The sequence below is a fragment of the Stegostoma tigrinum genome, chromosome 4 (genome assembly GCF_030684315.1).
Source record: "Stegostoma tigrinum isolate sSteTig4 chromosome 4, sSteTig4.hap1, whole genome shotgun sequence".
Lineage (NCBI taxonomy): Eukaryota > Metazoa > Chordata > Chondrichthyes > Orectolobiformes > Stegostomatidae > Stegostoma > Stegostoma tigrinum.
In genome coordinates, this window is record NC_081357.1 from 12,631,693 (window position 1) to 12,655,103 (window position 23,411).

General features: G+C 46.6%; 1 protein-coding gene across 2 annotated transcripts in view; it reads left to right on the forward strand.

The window, feature by feature from the left end:
* Positions 1-20,216, forward strand: part of xdh (xanthine dehydrogenase) — a 130,288-nt gene extending 110,072 nt beyond the window's left edge. For both annotated transcript variants that reach the window (XM_059645162.1, XM_059645163.1), the window contains exons 33-38: positions 428-480; positions 4,981-5,095; positions 10,907-10,972; positions 12,010-12,198; positions 16,351-16,518; positions 17,417-20,216. In XM_059645162.1, coding sequence (XP_059501145.1) covers positions 428-480; positions 4,981-5,095; positions 10,907-10,972; positions 12,010-12,198; positions 16,351-16,518; positions 17,417-17,467 — 642 coding nt within the window. In that variant the 3' untranslated portion in view covers positions 17,468-20,216. The remainder of the gene's footprint in view (positions 1-427; positions 481-4,980; positions 5,096-10,906; positions 10,973-12,009; positions 12,199-16,350; positions 16,519-17,416) is intronic.
* Positions 20,217-23,411: the final 3,195 nt, after the last annotated feature.

Genomic DNA, 23,411 nt, shown 5'->3' on the forward strand with positions numbered 1-23,411 from the left:
TACCTCTTCCTTGTGAACCTCAATCCCACCTAGTCTAGTAGCCTGTATCTCAGTATTCTCCTCGACATCATTGTCCTTCTTCAGAAAACGCCAGCTTTCCTGCTCCCCGAAGCTGCCTGGCCTGCTGTGTTTCTCCAGCTCTACACCGTGTTATCTCTGAGTCCGGCATCGGCAGTTCTTACTATATACAACTATCTAATCCCATTTTCCAGCACTTTGCCCACAGCCTTGCATGACTTAGTATCACAAGTCCACACCTAAATGCTTCTAGATTTACCTCTGGATTGTGCAGCCAGGTGATAATGATGTAAACATTTTGTGCAATGTTTGGCAGCAGATCTTTGCAAGCTACTTGCAGAACTGACCCATTACAAGATGTGCAGAGATCATTACCATTCCTTTCTAATTCTATCTTGTGCTCCCCCAGATTTCTGCAGCTTATATGGACAGAGTGAGCCTGTCAGCGGCTGGATTCTACAGGTAATGTCTCTGTCTGTAGCGATTCCTTTTGGTTTATAGTTAGAGCAGTCCCTGAATTAAATAGATATGTAAAAGTGAGCTGATACATGTCAGGTGAAATGAAATACAGTGTTGTGAATGCTGCATTAGATACAGTGAGGACAATCTGAACAGATTGGTGCATTTTCAAAGGGATTGTAGGAAGAGAGAGACTTTGGGGCTGACCATACACAAACTGTTAGCAGGAAAATTTGGGAGCAAGCTATTAGCTATACAAAAGGGTCCTTAGCTTCATCAACAGAAACACAGAAGGCAATTACTCAAAGCCAGGGCTGTTGTCCCAAGGAAGGGATGCAATTTTGGGCAATAGATTTCCAGAGGAATGCCAAGCTCACAGAGAGAGGAGATCTACTGGAAAAGTGAAGAGGAACTTCTGTTAGGTGGAGAGGCCCACGAAGTTAGGATTGTAACCTTCAAACAGAGAAAGTTACAGAGAGATTTAATGTGTTCAGAAAATCCAGGGGTTTGTGACAGTGAATGGAGAGAAATAGTTTCCAATGGCAGAAGGGCCAATAAACAGAAGGCGTACATTGACTACATTAGGCAATATTTCTAACTTGGTGAACTGCTTTGATCTGGACTGAGAGGATGCTGGGAACAGCAACATAATTCAGTGCTAAATTCCAAAAGCATGCAGGATTCAGAGGAACGAATGGGGCTAAGGATGTTAGCTTTAGCCAGGCAAGAACTAGAACAGACACAAGGTAGGGCTATGTCACTTTGACATGTCTCTGGTGTTTGATCCCACTGCAGAATTGTGCTGTTAAGGTTCCCCTGTTCAAGTAGGGGAGTAGAGACAACCCTGGTAATTATAGACCAGTGAGCCTTAGCTCACTTGGTAAAGTGTTGGAAAAGGTTATAAGGGATAGGATTTATAATCATGTAGAAAAGAATAATTTGATTAGGGATAGTCAGCACGGTTTTGTGAAGGGAAGGTCGTGCCTCACAAACCTTATTGAGTTCTTTGAGAAGGTGACCAAACAGGTAGATGAGAGTAAACCGGTTGATGTGGTGTATATGGATTTCAGCAAGGTGTTCGATACGGTTCCCCACAATAGGCTGTTGTACAAAATGCGGAGGAATGGGATTGTGGGAGATATAGCAATTTGGATCGGAAATTGGCTTGCTGAAAGAAGACAGAGGGTGGTAGTTGATGGGAAATGTTCATCCTGGAGACCAGTTACTAGTGGTGTACCGCAAGGGTCGGTGTTGGGTCCACTGCTGTTTGTCATTTTTATAAATGACCTGGATGAGGGCGTAGAAGGATGGGTTAGTAAATTTGCAGACGACACTAAGGTCAGTGGAGTTGTGGATAGTGACGAAGGATGCTGTAGGTTGCAGAGAGACATAGATAAGCTGCAGAGCTGGACAGAGAGGTGGCAAATGGAGTTTAATGCAGACAAGTGTGAGGTGATGCACTTTGGTAGGTGTAACCGGAAGGCAAAGTACAGGGCTAATGGTAAGATTCTTAGTAGTGTAGATGAGCAGAGAGATCTCGGTGTCCATGTACACAGATCCTTGAAAGTTGCCACCCAGGTTGACAGGGCTGTTAAGAAGGCATACAGTGTTTTAGCTTTTATTAATAGAGGGATCGAGTTCCGGAACCAAGAGGTTATGTTGAAGCTGTACAAAACTCTGGTGCGGCCGCACTTGGAGTATTGTGTACAGTTCTGGTCACCGCATTATAAGAAGGATGTGGAAGCTTTGGAAAGGGTGCAGAGGAGATTTACTGGGATGTTGCCTGGTATGGAGGGAAGGTCTTACGAGGAAAGGCTGAGGGACTTGAGGCTGTTTTCATTAGAGAGAAGAAGGTTGAGAGGTGACTTAATTGAAACATATAAAATAATCAGAGGGTTAGATACGGTGGATGGGGAGAGCCTTTTTCCTCAGATGGAGATGGCTAGCACGAGGGGGCATAGCTTTAAACTGAGGGGTGAAAGGTATAGGACAGATGTCAGAGGTAGTTTCTTTACTCAGAGAGTAGTAAGGGAATGGAACGCTTTGCCTGCAACGATAGTAGATTCGCCAACTTTAGGTACATTTAAGTCGTCATTGGATAAGCATATGGACGTACATGGAATAATGTAGGTTAGATGGGCTTGAGATCGATATGACAGGTCGGCACAACATCGAGGGCCGATGGGCGTGTACTGTGCTTTAATGTTCTATGTTTTTATCTATGTTTCATTTTATTTTTATTCACTCCTGAGATGTGGGTGTTTCTGACTGGGCCAGCATTTATTTCTCCTTCCTCCAGAGAAGTTGCCAGTGAGCTGCCTTCTTGAACTGCTGCAGTTAATCTGCTGGGTTGACCCACAATGCCACTGGGGGAGAGGTGGGTGCGGGGGCGGGGGGGGTGGCGGCATTCCAGGATTTTGACCCAGCGACAGTGAAGGAACGGCGGTATATTTTCAAGTCAGGGTGGGGAGTGGCTTGGAGAGGGACTTGGAGTGGATGGTGTTCCCATGTATCTGCTGCCCTTGTCCTTCCAGATGGAAGTGGCCGTGGGCTTGGAAGGTGCTGTCTGAGGGTCTTTGGTGCATTTCTGCAGCGCATCTTGCAGATAGTACACACTGCGGCTACTGAGCATCACTGAAAGTTGTTTATAGAAGCTACTCAGTGAGTAGTAACCCTGCCACTGAGCTAGAAGCTCTGGGTTCAAACCCAGTCCACCCCACCTGGACACGATCATAATGTGGCCAAGCAGACTGAGTATGGATGCATTTACCTTACAACATGCCAAGGCAAATGGTGAGAGATTCCTGTTCTGCCACACGATGGAAAAAGTGTTGGAACATTTATAATGACTACAAAATGAAACAAAATAGCATGTTACAAAGGCAAAGTGGAGTACTGGCGTGGAGTCTAATGACAATACATCACACACATATGTCAAATCATTCAGAAATTGACACGAGAAATTTTGTACCATGAGTCTCCCTTCTCCCATCAATGGGAGAATCTTTAAGCTATGTCTTTTCATTTCTTTCTATTCCTAGAATGTCAAAATGTCACTGGGTTATGGCAACAAATGAAAGCATTGTACTGTTCTTTATTGTATCTCACTATAAAATGCGTCTGACAATTGTTCATTCATTCATTCATTCAATACGTTCCCACATCATTTCCACCCTGGTACACATCGGCTTAGATTGAGCACAACTTTTTAATGCATACTGGGAAAGTCGGTTACTAGTTGCCTACCCATAGTTGTCCGAGAGAATTTTCACCCAGTTCCCATGTAACAATGTATTTCCAAATTGGGATGGTTTGTGGTTTCAAAGGGAGCCTGCCAGTAATGGTGATCCCATGTATCTGCTGTCCTTACCTACTAAATGGTAAAAGTTATGGGTTTGATAAGTTATAGAGTCATGGTGTTATACAGAACAGAAACAGACCCTTCGGTCCAACTCCTCCGTGCTGACCAGAATCCTAATCTGATCTAGTCCTATTTGCCAGCATTTGGCCCATATCCCTCTAAACCCTTCCTATTCATGTACCCATCCAGATGACTTTTAAATGTTGTAATTGTACCAGCCTTCACCACTTCCTCTGGCAGCTCATTCCATACATGCACCACCCTCTGTGTGAAAATACTGCCCCTCAGATCCCTTTTAAATCTTTCCCCTCTCACCTTAAACCTACGACCTCTAGTTTTGGACTCCCCTACCCTGGGAAAAAGACCTTAGCTATTCACCCTATCCGTACCCCTCATGATTTTATAAACTTCTATAGGTCACCCCTGACACTCCATAGAGTCCCTACAGTGTGGAAACAGGCCATTCAGCCCAACAGGCCCACACTAACTCTGTGAAGAGCATCACACCTAGACTCATCCTCCCACCTCCTTTACCCTGTAGCCCTGCATTTGCCACGGCTAATTCACCTAACATCCTCGTCCCTGGACACCCAAAGCAATTTAGCACGGCCAATTCACCTAAACTGTGCTCTGCCATCCCAGGAGAAAAAGCCCCAGCCCATTCAGCCTCTCCCTGTGGCTCAAACCCTCCAGTCCTGGCAACACCCTTGTAAATCTTTTCTGAACCCTGTCAAGTTTAGCACCATCATTCCTAGAGCAGGGCCAAGCATGTTATAGATATCACATACTTTTGCCACAGTGGTGAAGGGAGGGAGTGCTGAAGGCAAGGGGATGGATTGTCAAATAAAGTGGGCTGCTTCGTCCTGGACGGTGTCGAGCCTCTCAAATGTTGTTGGAGCTGCACTCATCCAGGCAAGTGGGGAGTATTCCATCACACTCCTGACTTGTGCCTTGGAGATGGTGGGTAGGAGCTGGGGAATCAGGAGATGAGTTACTCTCCGCAGTATTCCCAGCTTCTGATTGATGGTGTGAAGGCAAGGAACGCCATAACAAAGTGCTCTTTCTGTTTTGCCACAAGTGGGAATGTTTCAAAGGGCTATAAGTTGAGAAAGTATTCACTCATTTTGCTGTTCCATGTCCAGGACTCCTGATCTGAACTATGACTGGGATAAGAACGAAGGAAGGGCTTACAATTATTATAGTTATGGTGTGGCCTGCTCCGAGGTTGAAATTGACTGTCTCACTGGAGACCACAAGGTAAGCAGCCAACAACAACAACTTGCATCCATGTAGCCTCCCTCATGCCCAAGGTGTTTCTCAGTTCTGAGGAAGGGTCACCGGAGCCGAAACGTTAACCGTTTTCTCCTCCACAGATGCTGCCAGACCTGCTGAGCTTTTCCAGCAACTTTGTGTTTGTTCCGTGCTTCACAGGGACAGAATCAAACAAGATATGTCAACAGGCCTCTGAAAATGCTGCTCAGATAAGACAGGAGAAGCTAAAGAGATTCTGAGTACATTAGGGGCAACAGAATAACTAGGGAGAGAACAGAGCCTCTTAAAGGCCAAAGTGGGCATCTATGTGTGGAATCAAAGGAGAGGGATGTGATTGTAAGTGAATATTTCATGGCAGTAATTACTTTCAAGAAAGACATAGAAGCGAGGGAATTTAGGGAAATAAATAGTGATGACTTGAAAAGAGTTCATAATTGCAGAAGAGGAGGTGCCGGAGGTCTTAAAATGCATGAAGGTAGATATATCCCCAGGACCTGATCAGGTGTTTCCCAGAATTTTGTGGGAAGCTAGGGAAGAGATTACCCCTTGCTGGGATAATTGAATCATCAATAGCCACGGGTGAGGTTCCGGAAGACTGGAGCATGGCTAACGTGGTACCAATATTGAAAAAAGGTATAGCGAAAAGCCAGGGAACTGTAGACTGGAGAGCCTCACATCAGCGATGGGTAAGTTGTTGGAGAGGAATCTGAGGGACAGGATTTACAGGCATTTGGAAAGGCAGGGACTAATTAGGGATAGTCAACATGGCTTATGTGTGGGCAGTTGTGTCTCACTAACTTGATGGAGGTTTTTGAAGAAGTGACAAAGAAGATTGATCAAGGCAAAGCAGTAGACATTGTCTATATGGACTTCAGCAAAGTGTTCAACAAGGTTCCACCTGGTTGACTGGCTAATAGGGTAAGATCACATGGGTTCCAGGAGGATCTAGCCCATTGGATGCAATTTTGGCTTGAGGATAAGAGACAGAGGCTGGTGGTAGAGATAATGGGAACTGCAGATGCTGGAGAATCCGAGATAACAAAGTGTGGAGCTGGATGAACACAGCAGGCCAAGCAGCATCTTAGGAGCACAAAAGCTGATGTTTTGGGCCTAGACCCTTCATTAGAAAAGGGCTTTTCTGGTGGTGGTAGAGAGTTGCTTTTCAGACTGGAGGTCCTTTCAGACCATGAGTGTGCCATAAGATCGGTGTTGGGTCAACTACTTTTCATCATTGATACAAAGGTTTGGGTGTGAAGTTAACAGATATGGTTAGTAAGTTTGCAGATGACACCAAAATAAGTGGTGTAGTGGACAGTGAAGATCATCTCAGTGTAAAACGGTTGTTTCATGAGATGGGCCAAGGGATGGCAGATTGAGTTTAATTTCGATAAATGTGATGTGGTACGTTTTGGAAAAGCAAATCAGAGCAGGACTTATATACGTAATGACAGGGCTTTGGGAAGTTTTGACGAACAAACAAGACTTAGAGTTGCAGGCGCATGGCTCCTTGAAAGTAGAGTCACAGGTAAGCCAGGCTGGTAAAGAAGGCATTTGGCATGCTTGCTTTCATTCGTCAGAACACTCTGGGAGCTGGGAGGTCATGTTGCTGCTGTATAGGACATTAGTGAAGCCACTTCTGGAATACTCCATTCAATTCTGGTCACCCTTCTATAGAAAAGCTGTTGTTAAACTTGAGAGGGTGCAGAACAGATTTACAAGGATAGCACAATATAGAGCTGGATGAACACAGCAGGCCAAGCAGCATTAGAGAAGCAGGAAGGCTGACGTTTTGAGCCTAGACCCTTCTTCAGAATTGGGGGAGGGGAAGGGGGTTCTGAAATAAATATGGAGAGAGGGGGCGGCGGATGGAAGATGGATAAAGGAGAAGATAGACGGAGAGGAGATAGACAGGTTAAAGAGGTGGGGTTAGAGCCAGTGAAGGTGAATGTAGGTTGGGAGTTGGGGTGAGATAGGTCAGTCCAGGGAGGACGGACAGGTCAACGGGACGGGATGAGTTTAGTGGGTAGGGAATGGGGGTGGGGCTTGAAGCAGGAAGAATGGTCAGGGAGGCAGGGACTAGCTGGGCTGGTTTTGGGATGTGGTCAGGGGAGGGGAGATTTTGAAGCTTGTGAAGTCCACATTGATACCCTTGGGCTGCAGGGTTCCCAAGCGAAATATGAGATGCTGTTCCTGCAGTTTTCGGGTGGCATCCCTGTGGCACTGCAGGAGGCCCAGGATGGACATGTCGTCCATGGAGTGGGAGGGGGAGTCGAAATGATTCGCGACTGGGAGGTGGAGTTGTTTATTGCAAACTGAGTGTAGGTGTTCTGCAAAGCGGTCCCCAAGCCTCCGCTTGGTTTCCCCGATGTAGAGGAGGCCACAACGGGAACAGCGGATACAGTATACCACATTAGCAGATGTGCAGGTGAACATCTGTTTGATGTGGAAACTCTTCTTAAGGCCTGGGATGGGGGTGAGGGAGGTGGTGTGGGGGTAAGTGTAGCACTTCTTGCAGTCGCAGGGAAAAGTGCCGGTGGTGGTGGGGCTGGAGGGGAGTGTGGAGCGGACAAGGGAGTCATGGAGAGAGTGGGCCCTCCGGAAAGCAGATAAGGGTGGGGATGGAAAAATGTGTTTGGTGGTAGGGTCAATTTGCAGATGACAGAAGTGTTGGAGGATGATACGTGGGATCTGGAGGTTGATGGGGCGGTATGTGAGGACGAGGGGGATTCTGTTTTGGTTGTTATTGCGGGGAGAGGGTGTGAGGGATGAGTTGTGGGAAATGCAGGAGACACGGTCGAGGGCATTTTCGATCACTGTGGGGGGGAAGTTGCGATCCTTGAAAAAAGAGGACATCTAGGATGTCCAGGAGTGGAATGCCTCATCCTGGGAGCAGATGCGGTGGAGGTGAAGTTGTTGGGAATAGGGGATGGCCTTTTCACAGGAAGGTGGGTGAGAGGAAGAATATTCTAGGTAGCTGTGGGAGTCAGTAAGCTTGAAATGGGTATCGGTTTCCAGGTAGTTGCTGGAGATGGAGACAGAGAGGTCCAGGAAGGAGAGAGTGGTATCAGAGATGGTCCAGGTGAACTTCAGGTTGGGGTCGAAGGTGTTGGCAAAGTGGATGAACTGTTCGAGCTCCTTGTGGGAGCACAAGACGGCGCCAATACAGTCATCAATGTAACGGAGGAAGAGGTGGGGGATAGGTCCAGTGTAGGTATGGAAGAGGCATTGTTCCACAGAACCTACAAAGAGGCAGGCATAGCTTGGGCCCATGCGGGTACTCTTTGTCTGTAGAAAGTGGGAGGAATCGAAAGAGAAGTTATTGAGGGTGAGGACGAGTTCGGCTAGGCGGATGAGGGTGTTGGTGGAGGGGGACTGGTCGGGTCTGCGGGACAGGAAGAAGCGGAGGACCTTGAGGCCATCTGCATGCGGAATACAGGTGTATAGGGACTGGACGTCCATGGTGAAAATGAGGTGTTGGGGGCCAGGGAATTGGAAGTTCTGGAGGAGGTGGAGAGTGTGGGTGGTGTCACAGACGTTAGTAGGGAGTTCCTGGACCAAGGGGGATAAGATAGAGTCCAGATAGGTGGAGTTGAGTTCAGTGGGGCTGGAGCAGGCAGTGACAATGGTTCGACCAGGGCAGGCAGGTTTGTGGATTTTGGGAAGGAGATAGAAGCGGGCAGTGCGGGGTTGGGGAACAATAAGGTGGGAGGTCACCTAAGGTGATGAGGTTGTGGTTGGTTTGGGAGATGATGGTTTGGTGCTCAGGGGTGGGGTCATGATCAAAGGGGCGGTAGGCGGAGGTGTCGGAGTGTTGGCGTCTGGCCTCAGCAATGTAGAGGTCAGTGCGCCATACTACCACTGCGCCTCCCTTGTCTGTGGGTTTGATGGTGAGGTTGGGATTGGAGCGGAGGGAGTGGAGGGCTGCACGTTCTGTGCGGGAGAGAGGTTGGAGAGTTTGAGGCGATCGATGTCTCTACAGCAATTAGAGATGAAGAGGTCGAGGGAGGGTAGGAGGCCTTGGGGTGATGCCCAGGAGGAGGGGGTGCAATTTAAGACGATGTTGCCGTTTAGGGGAGAGGCTGAATAGACTGGGGTTATTTTCCCTGAAATATCAGAGACTGAGGGACGATTTTATAGAGGTCTATAAAATCATGAGGGGTACAGATAAGGTGAATAACCAAGGTTCTTTTCCTAGTGTAGGGTATTCCAAAACTAGGGAGCATGAGGTGAGAGGGGAAAGATTTAAAAATGACTTAAGGGGTAACTTTCTCACACAGAGGGTGGTGCATGTATGGAATGAGCTGCCAGAGGAAGTGGTGGAGGCTGGTACAATTACAACATTTAAAAGGCAACTGGATAGGTACATGAATGGGAAGGGTTTAGAGGGATATGGGCTAAAAGTTGATAAATGGGACTAGGTCAGATTGGGATGCCTGTGCTTTATAACTCTATGACTCTATGAGTATAAGAAAAGAGATGTGAAGAGGTTTTGGTAAGCAAGGCCATAAATGGTAGATAAATTAAAATTAGGGTTGCACAAAAGTTTGGAATTGCAGCGGAATGGATGGCCCGGTGAACTACGAGCATGGGTATCAAAGAGGCGGCCAGGGCCATGGAGGGATTTGAAAACAAGGATGAGAAGTTTTAACTCGAGGTGTTGCTTGACTTGAAATCAGTAGAGGTTAGCGAGGGCAAGGGTGAGGGGCAAATGTGAGTTCTCAGAATTTTGGAAAAGCTCAAGAGTGTAGAAAATGAGAAACAGAAGCATGTGCATTTAAGTAGCTCCACCAGAAAAAGCTCCATTGATCTTCTTCAGAATAGTATCGTGAGACCTTTTAAATTCACTTGAGAGAAGGGGGGAGGTGGAAATTGGCTACAGTTTAACAATTCATTGAAAAAGTGCCCCTCTGACAACACTGCACTCCTTCAATATGACACAGAAGCGTCTGCTGAGATATTATGCTCAGTTCTCTGGAACAGAACCTACAACGTTCCTGACTCACAGGCAAGTTCACTACCCACTGAGCCTCAGCTGACATCTGATCATAAATGTTGTTAACATTAAAACAACACAATTAAGTAACAGAAATAGCAAGGACTTCAGGTGCTGGAGTCAGAGAAAACATGGTGTGCAGTTGGAGGAACACAGCAGGTCAGGCAGCATCAGAGGACTCTTCTTCAGAACTTGAAGGTGGTGCAGTGACCCAATGGTTAGCACTGGTGCCTCACAGGACCAGACACCTGGATTCAATCCCACCCTCGGGCGACCGTCTGTGCGGAGTTTGCACATTCTCCCGGTGTCTGAGTGGGTTTCCTCTGGGCGCTCCAGTTTCCTCCCACAGCCCAAAGATGTGCAGGTTAGGGCGGATTGGCCATGCTAAATTTCTCATAATGTTGAGGATGGGGAATGCAGGGATAGGGTAAGGAGTGGGTCTGGGTGGGACGCTCTTCAGAGGGATCAGTGTGGACTGAATTGGCTGAATGGCCTGCTTTCACACTGTAGGGATTCTATGATGAAAGTTTTGAAAGTTAACAACTCTTCACCTGGTGCAGGGGGCAGTATGGGGGACTGGGTTATTCAGACAGAGGCTCTGCTCTTATCAAAGTGATTTGTTCCCTGAAGCAGTGTTCATGAATTTTGGGACTGACACCAGGTACTGTTCCTTTCACTGTGAGTGAGATCGACTTCAGTCTGTAGCACATCTCTGTGCAGGTTCCTGACAGAGATACCCCGTAAGGGCTAAAAGATCAGTGTCACTTACCGAAGTCTTTACTGTCAAATGTCTTTGATTTCAGAACCTGCGCACTGACATTGTCATGGATGTGGGGAGCAGCCTGAACCCAGCTGTGGACATTGGTCAGGTGAGGAGGCACTGTAACAAAATTTGAGGAGTGTTATCCCCAGAGGGCTGTGTCGGGGGGTGGGGTGGGGGCGCAATGGGGGACAGAGAGGAAGAACAGAAACGACTGCCTTGCATTGCGATAGCACCTGTCGTGAGCTCGGGAGGTTCCAGATCACTTCACAGCCTGGGTGAAGGTAGAATCCAGAACTGCCAATATGCACTCAGTAACCTCTCACAGAGAACTATGCGCTAACAACCAGATAACAGCCTACAGCAGGTTAAGTGAACAATAGCTACCCCACCCCACCCCCCGACCCCCCGACCCCCTGCCAACTATTAATGGATTACATATGACTGTTTCGGGTCGGGACCCTTCTTCAGAATAGTTCAACATGTGCTGTTCAATTACAGTGGTATGTTAATAAGGTCAAATTAATTAAGATGGGCGGAGATTCACATGGACCTTAAACACCTCTGTGGCCCGAATTAAATGAATGGCCTTACATTGATGCATTTTCAGTGTCATAAAGTCATCAGTTAGACCTCAGCTATGGAATCATGTGTATTTCTGGGAATGACATTTGACAGTAATGTCGTTTGACAGTAATGTCATTGGATTAAAAGCCGAGAGGTTTGGTCCAGTGATCTCACGACAAAAATTCCATCCCCATCCCAGGTGGGGTTTATATCCAATTCAGTCCGTGAATCTAGAATCGAAAGCACGCCTCTATGTTGACTGTGATTGGGTCACAAGGAGGAAAATCCGCCTCCCTTACCCAGTCTGGACGACAGATGACTGTCGACTCTCAATGGTGTGGTTGATTCTTAACTGTTTTCCGAAAAATGCCAAGCAAGCCATTCCATTCAAGAGAAATTACAGTAAATAACTGCTGTTTTTCCAGAAATCTCTGTATCTGAAAACGAAAGGATGAAAAGAGAACAATATCCATCGTCGAAAGCAAAGTGTCTACCGTGTGGCCCAAAAGGGTATATGGTGTCAGCGTTTACAGAGACGCTGGTTTTGAATCTCTCTCTCTCTCTCTCTCTCTCGATCAGGTGGAAGGAGGTTTCATGCAGGGTCTTGGGTATTTTACGCTGGAGGAACTGCGCTACTCTCCAGGGGGTGTCCTGTATACCCGGGGACCAGGAGCATACAAGATCCCATCAGCTGGCGATATCCCAGCGCAGCTCAATGTATCCCTCCTCCGGGAATCTCCAAATAGAAAGGCCATCTATTCTTCCAAGGTAACTCCCGCTTTTTTCCATGTTTAACCAGTCGAGGGAAATGGGTATTTGCTCCAAATAGCCTATGGGTAAGTTGAAATGGATTGTCTTCCTCAACTGAAATCACACCACACCAGTTTATAGTCAAACAGGTTTATTTTAAATTACAAGCTCTCAGAACCTAAGGTAACAAGGTGTACAGCTGGATGAACACAGCAAGCCAAGCAGCATCTGAAGAAGGATTTAGGGGAAGGGTCTAGGCCCGAAACGTCAGCTTTCCTGCTCCTCTGATGCTGCTTGGCCTGCTGTGTTCATCCAGCTCTACACCTTGTCATCTCAGACTCTCCAACATCAGCAATTCCTACTGTCTCTCAGAACCTTACTCCTTCAGTTTTTAGTGAGAGACATGCTATCAGACACAATTTATCAGTAAAAGATCAATTACTTATAAATTCTGTGACTGACACTATTTCTCTCACTAAGACCTGGAGAAGAAGTAAGGCTTTGGAAGCTTGTGTTTTCAAATAAACCTGTTGGACTATAATCTGGTGTTGTGTGATTTCTGACCTGTGCCACCCTAGTCCAACACCAGCACCTCCATATTATAAACTGAAAACGACCACATCAGATCTCCCATAACAAAGACAAGGCACAGTATTCAGACACCGGTGCCACATCATGTATTGGTTCCCCACTTTGCATGTTTTCATTTGCAATCAGAGGACACCCCAACTCTCACCTGAATGCTTCAGGAATGTGGGGAGGCCGTAATCATGATGAGCACAAAGGTTATTTCGATAGGGTTTTCTCTATCAGTGCAGGGAATCATTTAAGGACAGAGCGCAAATGAGTGAGGACAGTGTGTAAATGAAGGAAGAAGACATTAAAAGATAATGTTGCCGAAGCTCTTTTTTTTGTGTCTTGCAATCATCAGGACCCGTGCAAAATTTCAAACAATCACCATTTAGATCTACAACATGCTGACTGGTTGGGAAGTCACCCTTTTCGCTGAGCTGTTTCCAGGGAGAAAGCAATGGAAGAACCTATAGGCCGCTAAAGTTCCTGGGAGATTTAGAAAAGGTGGCAGCGTGTTCATTTTATTGAAAAGGAATGGGTCCTGTGCAGGAATTTATGTCAATTCTAGCATGTGTTAATGAGCCAGATTATGGAGTACGACTGATGGTCTTAAACATAGTCAGAATAGTTCAGAGATCATAAGAACTGCCGATGCTGGAGTCAGAGATAAGTGTGGAGCTGGATGAACACAACAGGCCAGGCAGCATCAGAGGAGCAGGAAAGTTGACGTTTTGGGTCGGGACCCTTCTTCAGAATAGTTCAACATGTGCTACTCAATTACAATGGTATGTTATTAAGGTCAAATTAATTAAGATGGGCAGAGATTTGCATGGACCTTAAATGCCTGCATGGACCAATTAAATGAATGGCCTTACATTGGTGCATTTTCTGTGTCATAAAGTCATCAGTTAGACTTCAGCTATAGGATTATGTGCATTTCTGGGAACGTCATTTTAGAAAAGATGTCAAGGCGTTTGAGGGTGCACTTGAGATTTACCAGAATGGTATCAGAGGGGTAAAAACATAAGGATATAAGAAATAGGGGGCAGAATAGGATATACAGCCCCACCAGTGCTCTGCTATTCAATTAGGTACATCAGAACATATGGTCACTCAGCCTGCTTAAACATTCAGTAAAGTCTAGTTTGATCTTGTAACTCAATAACACCTTCCCACTCTATCCAGTCTTGATCGAATCATTTAGTGTTGAGCATTTTCAGCCCTCTCCAATAAAGAATTTTCAGGGCTCCTCATCTTTGGAATCCATGACTGTGCACTCTCCAGCCTGGTAAAACTGGATCTCGTCATTGGCTCTATCAAGCCTTCTCTATGTAGTTAGAACATAGAACAATACAGCGCAGAATAGGCCCTTTGGCCCTCGATGTTGCACTGACCTGTGAACTAATCTAAGCCCATCCCCCTACACTATCCCATTATCATCCATATGCTTATTCCAAGAACTGTTTAAATGCCCCTAATCTGGCTGAGTTAACTACATTGGCAGGCAGAGCATTCCACGCCCTTACCACTCTGAGTAAAGAACCTGCCTCTGACATCTGTCTTAAATCTATCACTCCTCAATTTGCAGCTATGCCCCCTTGTACAAGCCGACGTTATCATCCTAGGAAAAAGACTCTCACTATCCGCCCCATCTAATCCTCTGATCATCTTGTACATCTCTATTAAATCCCCTTTTTGCCTTCTTCAGTCGAATCAGAACAGACCCAAGTCCCTCAGCCTTGCCTCATAAGACCTTTTCTCCAGACCAGGCAACATCCTGGTAAACCCCCTCTGCACCCTTTCCAATGCATCCACATCCTTCCTGTAATGGGGCAACCAGAACTGTACACAATAAAGTTCAGTAAGGTCACTCCTCATTTTTTTGAAACTGTAGGGAATGTGGGCCCATTCTGTCAATTGACCGAATGGCAACAATCTGCATTGTATAAATCTATGGTAGAAACCAACAGTGCGCCCATGCAGTTTGTCTATGGGTGGTTCTACCAGGGAAGTCGGCCCCCGTAAAATAGCAGGCGAAGGTAGCTAGGTAAGACACACCACGATAGCTCTGCAGGGAGGTGATCTTGAATATTGCCTGGATTCATTGCCAGTGTCATACATTGTGTGCTGGGTGGCTGGTTTGTGCCACCAGAAGTGTGGGCCCCATTCCCACACCAGCTGTGGCTACCCTGAGTCCCGCTGTCTCAACCTCGCACCCCTCGTCTGAGGTGTGGTGACCCTCGGACTAATCACACCGCCAGTCAACCCTCTCTCACTGTAGTGACAGAGCAGCCCTACCGTCCTCTGAGTCTATACTGACTTTGTTGACCGGGAGGTAAACAGATGGGAGGCTGGAAGAACACAGCAAGCCAGGCAGCATCTGGAGGAAAGGATCTGCAGATAATGTTTCGGGTGTCAGCCCCAGGAAGTATTGGTGTTGAAAAATTCAATCCAATAAAAATAAATCTAGAATTAAGAGTCCAATAATGACCTTGAGACCATTGCTTTTTTTTTAAAAAATAAAAATCCATCTGATTCACTCAAGTCCTTGAGACAGAGTAACTGCCATCCTTACTTGGTCTGGCCTACATGTGACTCCAGACCTACAAGAATGTAATTGGCACTTAATTGCCCTGGGGGGCAATTAGGGATGGGTAACAAATTCCAGCATAGCCAGCAACACCCACATAGAAACGTACAGCATGGAAACAGACCCTTCGTTCCAACTCATCCAGTCTGGCCAGATATTTCAAATTAATCTAATCCCATTTTCCAGCATTTGGCCCATATCCCTTTTAACCCTCCCGTTTCATGTGCCCATGCAGATGCCTTTCAAATGCTGTAATTGTACCAGCCTCCACCACTTCCTCTGGCAGCTCGTTACATACACGCACCACCCTCTGCATGAAAAAGTTGCCCCTCTGGCCCCTTTTAAATCTTTCCCCTCTCACCTTAAACCTACGTCCTCCACTTTTGGACTCCCCTACCCTGGGGAAAAAGACCTCAACTGTTCACCCTTATGCGTGCCCCTCACGATTTTATAAACCTCTACAAGGTCACCCCTCAGACTCTGACACTCCAGGGAAAATAACCCCGGCCTACACAGCCTCTGGCTGTAGCTCAAACCCTCCAACCCTGGCAACATCCTTGTAAATCTTTTCTGAACCCTTTCAAGTTCCTCAACATCCTTCCTATAGCGGATTGACCAGAACTGCGTACTGTATTCCAAAAAGTGACCTAACCCATGTCCTGTACAGCCACAACATGACCTCCTGACTCCTACACTCAATGCACTGACCAATAAAGGCAAGCATACCAAATACCTTCTTCACTATCCTGTCTACCTGTGACTCCATTTTCAAGGAACTATGAACCTGCGCCCCAAGGTCTCTTTGCTTGGCAACACTCCCACAATACTGTGATTGAATTTAAAAATAAATTTCAATGAAATACGAAGATTAGTGCTCACCAATGGTATAATTGTAGGTAACTGGATCCTGTCAGAGAGGTTAAATAGTGTCTATTTGCTCACTGGTTTAGCGAAGTTTTGAACATCAGTCCGTGCTGTGAGATATAAACTGTGTCTGTTCGTTCCAGGCTGTTGGAGAACCCCCCTTATTCCTAGCTGCTTCCGTGTTCTTCGCCATCAAAGATGCCATTGGCACTGCCCGAGCGGCAGCTGGGAAGACAGGCAGGTTCTGCCTGAACAGCCCAGCAACACCAGAGAGGATAAGGACCGCCTGCATTGATGAGCTGATAGGGATGGTATGTATCCCTTACCTTAGTGTCAGATTTAATGGGAACACCACCACCAGGACTCGGCCATAGCTTTTCATCAGCATCACACCTCAGAACCCCAAACAGTCCACAACAAGATCGGAAACAGAGCAGAGAGTTTAATAAATACAGAACCACCCCCAATACCGCTCCAGCTTCAGAGTGTGTCTGTATGTACACACGTTCCCCTAGGACCCCCTGTAAATACTGATATACTCCCCAGGGACTCCTGTAAATACTGACACATTCCTGCGCACCCTGTAAATACAGGCACGCTGTCCCGCGCGCGCCCTGTAAATACAGGAACGCTGTCCCGCGCGTGCCCTGTAAATACAGACACGCTGTCCCGGGCGCGCCCTGTAAATACAGGCACGCTGTCCCGGGCGCGCCCTGTAAATACAGGCACGCTGTCCCGGGCGCGCCCTGTAAATACAGGCACGCTGTCCCGGGCGCGCCCTGTAAATACAGGCACGCTGTCCCGGGCGCGCCCTGTAAATACAGGCACGCTGTCCCGCGCGCGCCCTGTAAATACAGGCACGCTGTCCCGCGCGCGCCCTGTAAATACAGGCACGCTGTCCCGCGCGCGCCCTGTAAATACAGGCACGCTGTCCCGCGCGCGCCCTGTAAATACAGGCACGCTGTCCCGCGCGCGCGCGCGCCTGCCTGCCTGCCTTAAATACTGGAACATTCCTGGGGCACCCTGTAAATACTGACACACTCCCTGGTCACGTAGTCCTGGGAACTTCATCTATTGTCTCAGAGTTGTATCTTAGGCCTGTGATTGGAACTAGCCACAATTAAAAATTCAAGTTTTCTCTCTTTGACAAAAACGTTAGTTTGTTTTTGTTCTAAAACAAGGGGGATCTCTGTTTTCCTGCTTTTCTAGTGTCCGCCCGCCGAACCAGGGACCTTTACACCTTGGAATATCGAAGTGTGACAGGAGCCCGTCGGACACCACTGAGGGAACATTTGGTGAACGAAATGTTCTTCAATCTCCTGCTTTTCGAAAGGTCTTCAGCAGAGCTTAGCCTGGTGGGGACTACCCCACTCCTCTGTCACCAACCCCTACCTCTTAGAGCTCTTCTCATTCTTTTAGAATATCACTCTAACTCGTGCCCAAATCTGTCCAGCTGGCGATCTTTTCAAGAAGAATTTGCTGCATTGCGCACAAATGATGGTTCATTCAATATTTAAATCAAAGAATTGATCAAAAAATTAATCCGACTACTTCCTGGGAGAGGAAAATGATGATCTTGTTTTTTGACTGATAAACTGAATGATTTGCAACATGACAAACATGGGCTGCAGAATGGGCTGCTGGGCGTCAGATACAGCTTCATACCAGCAGTTGAGAGGTGATGCGTTTAGCAGAAGGAATAGGGCCAGGCAAAATAGGCTTAATAAGATTATTTGCAGAGCAGAGGGTGAATGATCATCAGCTTTTCAAGGTGGCAGAGTACAAATTAGGAACAAAAGCAGACGTTGCTGGATCAGCTCAGCAGGTCTGGCAGCATCTGTGGAGGAGAAAACAGAGTTAACGTTTCTGGTCCAGTGACCCCTTCCTCAACCTCAGAGTGTGTCTGAGGAAGGGTCACAGAACCCGAAATGTTAACTCTGTTTGTTTTTCCTTCACGGATGCTGCCAGACCTGCTGAGCTTTTCCAGCAACTTTGTTTTTGTTCCTGATTTACAGCATCTGCAGCTCTTTCAATTTTTGTTACGTATCTGAAACATGTCGATATGCGGCAAGACCTGGACAAACAGATCAGCCATGATCAGTGTGGAGGTTAAAGCAGGGATCAAGGGCTGAATGACCTACCTCTGCTACTGTTTCTTGTGGACAAGTCCAGAATTGGGCAGTCAAGTGACAAGTAACATCTTCACTGCATGGGCGCCTGGAAATGGCCGTCTCCAACAGGACAGAATTGTACCATCATCCCCTTCATGTTCAGTCACATCACCAGCAGTGAACCACCCCCCTCAATCAGCATCCTGAGGGTTACCATGGCGCAGAAACTCCACTGGGCCATCATATAAATACTGTGGCTACAAGAGAAGGGCAGAGCCTCGACATCCTGAGGTGATTAACCCCCTCCTGGCTCCCAAAGCCTGTCCATCACCTATAAGGCACTGGTAGGGAGTCACAGGCCAGTACTCTACACTTGCCTGGTTGGGTGCAGTTCCAATAACACTCAAGAAGCTTTCCTTCAGCCAAGTCAAACATGTTCTGCTTGATTGGTAGCCTATCCAGCATACACTCCCTTTTGAACCAATGCAACAGAGTGTATCATCTCCAGGCTGAACTGCCGATACTCAGCTAGGATCCTATCCCCGGACTTTTCAAGCCTGCAACCTGCAACCAGCTGGAGAGACAAGGGCAGTGGATACCCGAGGACACCACTGACTGCTCCTCCTCAAGCCACAAAATCATTGCTATTCCTTCAGTGATGGCTGGGACAAAATTCCAGAACTCCTTTCCTTTACCTATTCATGGGATGAGGGCAACACTGGCTAGACCAGCAATTGTTGCCCATCCCTAATTGCCCAGAGGGCAGTTGAGAGTCAGCCATATTGCTGTGGGTCTGCAGTCACTTGTAGGCCAGACCAGGTAAGGATGGCCGTTTCCTTCCCTAAATGACATTAGTGAACCAGATGGGGCATCCACCCCCCCATAACCAACAATAGATACGTGGCCATCATTAAACTCTCAACTCCAGATTTATATTCCACCAACTGCTATGTTGGGATTTGATCCCAGGTGCCTTGATCATTACCTGGATCTCTGGATTAATAGTCCAGAGATAATACCACTAGGCCATCGCCTCCTCCTGCATTTTTGCTGGCCTTGTGGGTGTCCCTATAACATGCAGACTACAACTGTCCAAGGATGCAGCTCAGCACCACCTTTTCCAGAGCAATTAGGGATTGGGGTTAAATGCTCACCACACTGGCTTTCAGCAAACTCTTCTGAAAACATGTCAGATTCCAGATGTACACTAACAACATTTCATTCCACTTCACTAACACCTGTCTGCACCCCTCCACACTCAATCAGGGATGGATTTGAAGCTCCCCCTGGTGATGGTTTTGAAGTTTTAGTTAAATCCAACGTGTCATCTATCCATCTGCCTCTGCTCCCACTCCAAATATACCAGTGAGGGGGTTGTTGATGGGAACTTGGCCCGTCAGCGAGACAGTTCCATCTCTTAAGAGAGCAAATAATGTCAATTTATTGACTCTACCAAACTGTTAGTGCAGGCTTCATGGGATGAATGGTCTCCTTCTGGGCTGTATTGCTGCAGACTCCACAAAAGTTGCAACATCTCACATGCTGATAATCTGACTCGCTGTTCTTTGTAGTTTATATCAGAATGAGCCACATTAAGACTTCCTTTGAATTAAACTTTGCAAAAGGCAAAGAAGCACACAATTTTTCTCAAATGATTGGATACTTTTCTAACAACCAGCTACTACTCATGTCATGATCTTTTGCTTGGAAATTCTCTGCGCTGCATGTGATCAGCTTGCATTCACTGGTCTTTTAGCCCTCCCTTTTGCTATCGTGAGATGAAACTATCCTCTTGAAACCCGGGGGGAGGACCAGAAAAGCAATAAGGATGCGAAAAACAATTCAATGAGTCGATTTAACTCTGCTTTTGTGAAATATGTATTTTGTTGATGTTTTCCTCGGGAATAATAATTAATTATCAAGTTAATAAATAAAATTTACTTTGGAAAACCGGAAGTTTCGGTTACTGAACAAAATGGTACATCAGCATTTCCAGCTTTTGAGTGACCCTCATTTTGTTGACAGACACAATGTGGAGGTAGGTTTGGGGATAATGGGAACTGCAGATGTTGGAGAATCCGAGATAACAAAGTGTGGAGCTGGATGAACACAGCAGGCCAAGCAGCATCTCAGGAAGACAAAAGCTGACGTTTCGGGCCAAGACCCTTCATCATGAGAGGGGGATGGGGAGAGGGTTCTGAAATAAATAGGGAGAGAGGGGGAGGTGGACTGAAAATGCATAGAGGAGAAGATAGGTGGAGAGGAGAGTATGGGTGGGGAGGTAGGGAGAGGATAGGTCAGTCCAGGGAGGACGGACAGGTCAAGGAGGCGGGATGAAGATAGTAGGGAGGAAATGGAGGTGCGGCTTGAGGTGTGAGGAGGGGATAGGTGAGAGGAAGAACAGGTTAGGGAGGCAGGGACGAGCTGGGCTGGTTTTGGGATGCAGTGGGGGGAGGGGAGATTTTGAAGCTTGTGAAGTCTATATTGATACCATTGGGCTGCAGGGTTCCCAAGCGGAATTTCCTGGTTTTACACGTAAAAACATTTTCCAAGAGTTTTACAAAGGCAGCTGATTGCTCTCAGAAAATAAAATATAACTTCTGATACAAGAAATAAGATATATAATCAAGAATTATATGTTCGATGTAAGATCTTTCGGGCACTGTTTACATATAAGACTATAAGAAATAGGAACAGGTTAGGCTGTTCGGCCCTTTGAGTCTGCTCCACCATTCGATAGCATCGGGCCTGATCCAACATTCCTTGGGTCCACTTTGCTGTCCTTTCCCCATAACCCTTAATTGCCCTCTCTGATCAAGAATCTACAGCTCAGCCTTAACCATACACAAGGATTATGGCCCCACAGCTCTCTGTATTAAGGAGTTCCAAAGACTCACAACCCTCTGAGTGAAGAAATCCAATCTCATCTCAGTCCTAAATTGGCACGCCTCATACACTGAGACTCTACCCTCTGGTCTGAGGCTCTCCCATGAGGGGAAACATCCTCTCGGCACTTACCCTGTCAAGCCCAGTAAACATCCAGTATGTTTCAATGACATTGTCTCTCATTCTTCTAAAATCCTGTGACTAGAATTCTGGACAATAAAATGTGAGGCTGGATGAACACAGCAGGCCCAGCAGCTTCTCAGGAGCACAAAAGCTGATGTTTCGGGCCTAGACCTTTCTGACCTGTTTAGTCTTTAATCATGAGACAATCCCTCCATGCTGGGGATCATCCAAATAAATCTTCTCTGATCTTTCTCAAGTAACATCATTTCTTTAAGCTGTGTTTGATACCTTTAAATGTTTCCCCATAAGTCATATTCTCTCTTTTCTTTAACTCTGTGGTCATCTATAAGAATTTATAAGGCATTAATACCCTTCAATTTACAATTGTCTATTCTACATCCCAGTTTTACAATAAATTTCATGCAAAAATTTGACAATAGTTCAGTCAAGCACTGTATTTTACATCCAACAGTAGAATTTTGCGGTCATATTGTGAGAGGTAGCAATATAACAACATGAGCATGTAACATTACAATTCTAATGATTTTATTTTGTATTATCATTTAACAATACGGTGAGGTGATGAACTAGTGGTATTATCACTGCATTGTTAATCCAGAGACCCAGGCAATATCCTGGGAACCTGGGTTTAAGTCCTGCCTTGGCAGGTGGTGGAATTTGAATTCAATGAATATCTGAAATTAAGAATCCAATGATGTCCATGAATACATTGTCAATTGTCAGGAAAAACCTTTCCAGTTCACTAATGTCCTTCAGGGAAGGAAACTGCCATCCTTACCTGGTCTGGCCTACATGTGACACCAGGCCCACAACAATATAGTTGGCTCTGAACTGCCCTCTGGGCAATTAGGGGTGGGCAATAAATGCTGCTGAGCCAGCGACATCCTCATCCCGTGAATGAATAAAAAAAAGCTGTAATATCCAGTGATGACGTCAATTTCATACAAGGTATTTATCCCTTCCTGCTGGGCTTTTCCCTAAGTATTTACTGAATCGACATGAGATACAGACAGATACAAGGTGAAAGATTTCTCACAGTGAACAGTCAATATTGTGAATACTGTCTTCCAGCTCCTCATTTATCAACTAGCTCTCTACCTCTGCCTAGATACATTCCAGCACACTGCTGCCTGTGCTTTTTTGAGAAAGAGACCTCCAAGGATTCACAATCTTCCAAGAGAGGGAAAAAAGCCTTCATCTATTGATGACATTAGCTAGGGTTGTGTTGATAATCTAAGGCAAATCAATATTGTCAGCGAGGAGTTGTTAGGTGTCTTGAAAAACCTTAGTTAAGTCCTTAGGGCCTGATGGGATCTACCCCAGAACACTGAAGGAAGTGAGGGAGGAGATTGCTGGGACCTTGACAGAACTTAATTTTGTATCCTTTATAGCCACAGACAAGGTCCCAGAAGATTGGAGAATAGCCAACAATGTTCCGCAACACCACCCACGCCCTCCACCTCCTCCAAGACTTCCAATTCCCTGGCCCCCAACACCTCATTTTCACCATGGACGTCCAGTCCCTATACACCTGTATTCCACATGCAGATGGCCTCAAGGCCCTCCGCTTATTCCTGTCCCGCAGGCCCGACCAGTGCCCCCCCACAGACACCCTCATCCGCCTAGCCGAACTCGTCCTCACCCTCAACAACTTCTCTTTCGATTCCTCCCACTTCCTACAGACAAAGGAGGTGGCCATGGCTACCCGCATGGGCCCCAGCTATGCCTGCCTCTTTGTAGGTTATGTGGAACAGTCCCTCTTTCGTACCTACACTGGCCCAAAACCACACCTCTTCCTCCGTTTCATTGATGACCATATTGGCGCCACCTCATTCTCCCAAGACGAGCTCGAACAGTTCATCCATTTCACCAACACCTTCCACTCCAACCTCAAGTTCACCTGGGCCATCTCCAACACATCCCTCACCTTCCCGAACCTTTCTGTCTCCATCTCAGGCAACCACCTACACACCAATGTCTATCTCAAGCCCACCAACTCCCACAGCTACCTGGAATACACCTCCTCCCACCCAACTTCCTGCAAAAATTCCATCCCCTATTCC